The 6,000-nt window shown below is 34.3% G+C and overlaps 1 protein-coding gene across 1 annotated transcript; it reads right to left on the minus strand.

Moving 5' to 3' along the window:
• Window positions 1–612: 612 nt before the first annotated feature.
• LOC137811584 (two-component response regulator ARR11-like) lies at window positions 613–5,073 on the minus strand. The gene is made up of 5 exons (XM_068613376.1): window positions 4,841–5,073; window positions 3,103–3,255; window positions 2,599–2,985; window positions 2,367–2,443; window positions 613–1,842 (listed from the first exon to the last, which is right to left on the minus strand). The coding sequence occupies exons 1-5, from the start codon at window positions 4,989–4,991 to the stop codon at window positions 871–873; spliced, it is 1,740 nt and encodes a 579-aa protein (XP_068469477.1). The 5' UTR covers window positions 4,992–5,073; the 3' UTR covers window positions 613–870.
• Window positions 5,074–6,000: the final 927 nt, after the last annotated feature.

The raw sequence follows: 6,000 nt of genomic DNA on the forward strand, positions 1-6,000 counted from the left end.
TATACATTTTAAAGTTGGTAGAAGAAAACTCAGGCATTAAAAAGCTTCATGCAACATCACGTTTACTGACACAACTGTTCTAGCATAGCAATATGTCTCAGACTCTCACTCTCAGTAAAATGCAAATTCAAATGATAAGTTTCCGTAAGTCTTGTGATGGGAAAGGAAATAAACAGTAGAAGAACTAACTAGGTTTATCATCTCATTGTGTAAAGGAAGGTAAATAAATTATCTTTAGTTGCATTACTTTGCATTTGCACGGATAAAATTACCTTCTACTCTTTGCTGTGAACCATTATGAGATCATGAAAAATATCTTAGAAATTCAGTTAAATCCTATCCTATTAAACTGGCTAATAGGACTTATATGATGATGTTCATAGTCATTTCTATATTATAATTTGACAAAATTTCTGCTCAATGTGAAAGGGTGATCCAAAACCAGTACAGCAGACACAATAAATCTTATTAGGATAAAACCTTTTACAATTAAGTGAATTTCTAACTCAACCTTACACAATTAGTTTATATGTTACGATTTAGTTTAAGTTGTATATTTTAATGTAATCATACGTCTAATCTATAGGAAATCTCTATCAGAACACAAGAAAATGCATCTCCGAATATTCATTTATTATTTAAAAGTAAGCAAGCTTATTGATAAGCTTAATGTTTGTGATCACACATCACCCACTTTTATCTGTGCTCCAATATCAAAATCCTTTCTGATTGGAAAAAGAATACCCGAGCCCCCTTAAAGTCGATATTCTTGGAAAGGGAAAAAAAAGTCAAGTAGCAACAGTAAATCTTCCTTTTGTGCATTTAGTTGGATTTCTGTTGAAGATGCAGAAAAGGGCAGGGCAGGACCAATCATGCTATGAATAGACTTTGATCTACCGATGAATAATCTGAAGAATCATAAAAGTAGCTAGGGGCTTCAGCAACAAGCCTTGGATCATAACATTCTGACATATTTATATTCTGCTGCCCAAAATTCATGTTGTACCAATCAGCTTGCAGCAAAAAGAAATTCAGGTCGTCCTCCAAAGGTGCAGAAGCTGCCTCACCACCCAATAATAGATTCCTTTGGTAAAAATCCAGATCAGAAATGCAATCTAGATCAAATCCGTGAGTTTTCAAGCCCAAATTTGAGGTGAAAATGGGCTCTGAAGATTCATCACTCACAATGAGGCTTTTGGACTGATTAGGAAAGGTGTCAACTGCAGATCCTATTGAACTCACAGGACTCACATAATCATTCTTGTAACCAGCATATAAAGGTTTGATGTCTAAGCTGGGGGCAACCTCTTCTTCTGTTATAGAAGGATTAGAATTAATCGAAGCAATCGATTGTGATTGATCAACCTGAATGTGCTGCCTTGTACCATTTAATGGCAATTGGCTGAAGCTATCCTCTAATTGAACAATTGCCTTCTGTTCTTCTTTGAGTGGTCCTTTTGGAAACTCACCCCAAGAGTACCGTGTTGGTATGGTGCAATCAAATACTGCATGGCTTGCTTCTGATGACTCTAAAGATGAAAAGGGTTGATTGAGGCTCATCTGTGAACTTTTTGGTGGTGTTCTACTTTTTTCGGTTGTAGGCTCTGACACGACTCCCTTCAGATCACCTTCATGACTTGGAGCATCCATCTGAAATAGTAAACTTCCATCTGAATGACTGAAGCTGTCAATGGCAACATCATTTTGTTGCTTGTTGTTTGCAGTGTTTAGCAAACTAAAACTTCCTGGATCTTTTGAAGGTGAATCCGAATGCTTTATTCCACTTGAGGAAGATTTCTGATCATTTTCCTTTTGCAATCTACTCAAGTAGAGCCTGTATTTCTGCAGGATAATTTTTTTTAGTTTCAAACTTCAAACTTAAAGACCATTTAAACAGTTTTTTTCCTCCTATTTCTCTTGAGTCTTCACATTTAGTTTTATGAGAGGGTCTGCATCTTTGATGTATTATTTCTGAATCTAATAAATGCATATTATTTGTTTCAGAGAAGGGGAAGGAAGAGGAGGGAAAATCAAATCTTCCAAATTTTGTAGGGTCAGAAATGGTTGGTGAGGAGAGATTTTGGTCCCATGATTTTCCTTCCCCACCCCTCCAAATCTCTAAACCAAACTTGGAAAATTGATCAAAGTTCCTCCACTCTTCTTCCTATTATTTTCCTCCAACTAAACAGTTTCTTAGAGTGAACCTCTGCCATGATTCTAGCACGATATGGAGCATTAAGATACCCAGATGTGTATTGAAATTAATGTTATGACTGAAGTGTCCTGTTAGGCACTCTTTGAATGATAATAGTTAAGGACTGTTAATATAGTATCTCTTATGCAATGCATATGAGCAAGTGATATACCTGCAAGTGACTAGCAACGTTTTCTCTAGTCAACCAGGGAACAGTCATCAAATCAAGAATTTTCTTGGGACCAACTTCTGCCAAACATAAAATATATGTTACGTTATATTACATAAAAGGTAAGGAGGTTCATGTCAAGTTAACAAAAAGAGTAAGGTCAGAAATTACAATATTGTTTACTTAAGTCATAATTCAGATTTACAGTTAGCAGGGAAGGTTGATAGAAACTTACTATCAAATCCAATTTGATTCACTGCTTTGACAAATTTCTGATGAAGGTCCACAGACCAAACAACCCTAGCTTTCTTTGAGGGAGAATGATCTCCAAATTCTTTATCGTCGTGTTTGTTATCTGCATCTTTTCTTTTCTTTATTGAGGTAATTTCTTCTACAGCAAACAGGTTACCATCATCGGACTGATCTGATCCATTCATCATCAAATGAAGGGCTTCAAAACCCTCATGGCTTTCAAAATCTCTTGCTTCATGCATCCTTTTTCTAAAGACGTGTTGCCATATGTTTCTCAGTTCTTTCATCCTTATAGGCTTGAGGAGATAATCACATGCACCATGTTGGACACCTTTCATCACCCTGCTGGTTTCTCCATCAACAGACATCACTGTACAACATTGACAAATGTGACTTGTCAGCATAGACTTCAACTCAATGTGATCAAAGGATTACTTGATATCACTTAACGAAAAAGTCGAATATATAATATTAAAAGAGAACTGACTAATGACAGGAAGATCCATCTCAAGTCCAACTTGCTCAAGAAGTTTGAAACCATCCATGTCAGGCATATTGACATCGCTGATCACTATGTCATATGCATCTTTCCTTTCACGAAGTTTTTTCAGAGCCTCTATTGCTAAACAACATGTAGTCACTGAAACATATAATAGAAGAAAATCAGAAGAGAATAAGTAATTGCTATCCTGACAAGAGCACTCACAAGGGACACAAGATGTGCTATGCTTGCTTCCAAAATTTGCGAATATGAACAGAGTAACAAGAAATTAAAAAGAGGGAGAAGGAGGGTTTGAATTTGGAAGTTACTAAAGATGTCGATTGAATTAAATACATGAAAGACCTTATGTTACATTTACAAATCGCTGAACTCGAGCTTTTGCATAGTTCAATCCAATCTAACTTCATAGACTTTTAGATGCTTGGTTGACATAATGTAAGAACAAACTGTCCATGTTATGAAAGCTTTTACTGATACCAATGACATTTAGACTAACACTCCTATGACTTCTAAATCATTCCTTCAATATGGAGTCACATCTCTGGTTGGATAGGGCTTCTAAATCATTCTCTCTAAATGGAGTCACATCACTGGTTGGATTGTATTTCAAGTTGCGTGAGGTTTTTATTTTTGTCATATAAAGTATGTAAATGTTAATGAGTTCCTCTTGCTTAACTGTGGCATGTCAAATTGCCTCATATTGCTAACCTGGTTCATTAATATGTCATCTTTCAATACACATGATGGCATCAACTAAAAAGAAACCTTATTCTTGATTTCCATTCTCTAATTACGGAGGTTAAGAGTTGAAGCTCAGCTCAACTGTGTGCAAATAAATTGAACCCAAAGTGCAAAGATGCATAACGAACAGAAGTAAGCAGAGGACTTAAACTCTTCTCTACCTGCCACCATAAGGAGACAGGAAAATTTGAACTCAACTAAGTTGTCGGTGTTTTTCTTGTCGTATTGAACTGAGTAGTGTACACAAAGTTTTGGTGATTACTAAGATGAGTTAATAAATAGGGTCTGATATCAGGTTAGGTTTTATCTCAAAATCAATTGGCATAACAGGGATCCATGCGTTGCTGGAGCTTCATGGCAACATACAAAACCCCAGGTACTTTTCATTAACCACCCCCTTCAATCTTGATAAGTTTTATCATCCCAACTTCCCACCTTTTTTTCCTTTACTGAAAAAATGAAAAAAAAAGCTTCGTACTTTGAGAAACCCTTGACTTCAAAATTTACAAAACAAACGACTTAAACTGACCAAACAAAGCACCGCTAAGACGCATGCAACCATCAAAATATAGCTCAACATGAACACATACCATCACACACTAAAAACTCAGATACAACAAGCCAAAAACCAGAATCCAATCATAGAAGACATACAGCGTAAAACAAGCTCTAAAAAACATAAGAAATGAGTTTCTTCTTAAGTTAAAATCAGCTTATTAAAATTTAGAGAAATTATATCATTAAGCTTACACAAATTAACTTATGAACTAACAAATTTGAACTTTGAAAGAAGTTAATTTTATTTCTTCTTCTTATGTTTCTCTTCCAAAAGATTTTACAGAGAACTTTATCCAATCATGTCCAGCGTAAAGATGTCAAAGTCCTTTTGTACAACAAACCAATACCACAACAAAAGTAGCCGAGTGGAGAAACAAAAGGGTAACATAACAATTAGCACTGATGATGAGTAAAACAAACCAACCTTCATACAAGCACTTCTTGAGCATCTTTTCAAGGATCCTCAACCATGTTGGATCATCATCCACAACGAGAACTCGCAGACCAGCCGGAAAAGCCTCATGGCGTGGCGAAGAGAAGCAACCATTGTCCATGTTGTTGGAGAGAAGTGTCATATGGATCACTGCTTCTGAGTTCAAGAAAAAAATGGGTTTGGCTTCTTTGGATTTAAATTAAACTTGAAGGGAATATAAGTGTGTTGTGTGTGTGTGCATATATATATATATATATATATATATATATATATATATATATATAAATTTTCATGCACTGTGACAAAAAAGCACTAACGAAATATTAACGGTCCCAGTGGCGCACGTTAGCGCATGTCCCTTTGGGTTATGATCTTCCAATTTTTGTGATGAAGAGAATACTATATACATACTAGGAACAAGGAAGTTGTGTTGAGTTTAAGAGGGTAAAGAGGATATAAATTTCATGGTGAGAATGAGATTAATTTTTCTGTAAATATCACAAATTTAGTGTACAGAGATAATGGAGTTATAAGAGAACATTGGGTTGGTTTTGCATTGTGATGTTCAGATTCAAAAATAAACAAAAGGGGTGAGAAGATTTGTTCAAATATCAAAATGTCATATCCAAGGGAAGAAGACAGAATCATACTTTTTTTAAAAACGCAATAAAAAATAATTTGTTCAAAATGGAGCCAAACATAAAAAGTGTTCGTATCATTTTTGTAAAATAAGTTTTTTTTTTCTTCTATAAACACTTGTCAAAGACAAATTAATATAAAATTGAGAAATAACTTTTTCGTGAAAAAAAATAGTTTATTCATAAGTTAAAAATCTACTTTTTAAAAAGGTTAAATAAGGAACTTGACTATATTCTTTTATCATTGATAAATTACAGATTTTTTTTCCATTTCTAATATTTTTATCAACCTTTTCATTCTTAATGATTTTTTTACTTTGCTTTGGCCTAAAACCCATATCTTTATTTCATGTTGTCTAAACAAATTTAGAGATAAGAAAATGTTAAGACAATTTATAAAAAATATGTTTAAACCTAAAGAATTTAGCTTTGATGAAAGTACTATTGTAACTTACATAAACTAATTTTACTTTACAAAGAACAAAAGTTATATAATTTTTCTATTTTCTTTGT

Source organism: Phaseolus vulgaris, chromosome 2 (assembly GCF_000499845.2).
Source record: "Phaseolus vulgaris cultivar G19833 chromosome 2, P. vulgaris v2.0, whole genome shotgun sequence".
NCBI lineage: Eukaryota > Viridiplantae > Streptophyta > Magnoliopsida > Fabales > Fabaceae > Phaseolus > Phaseolus vulgaris.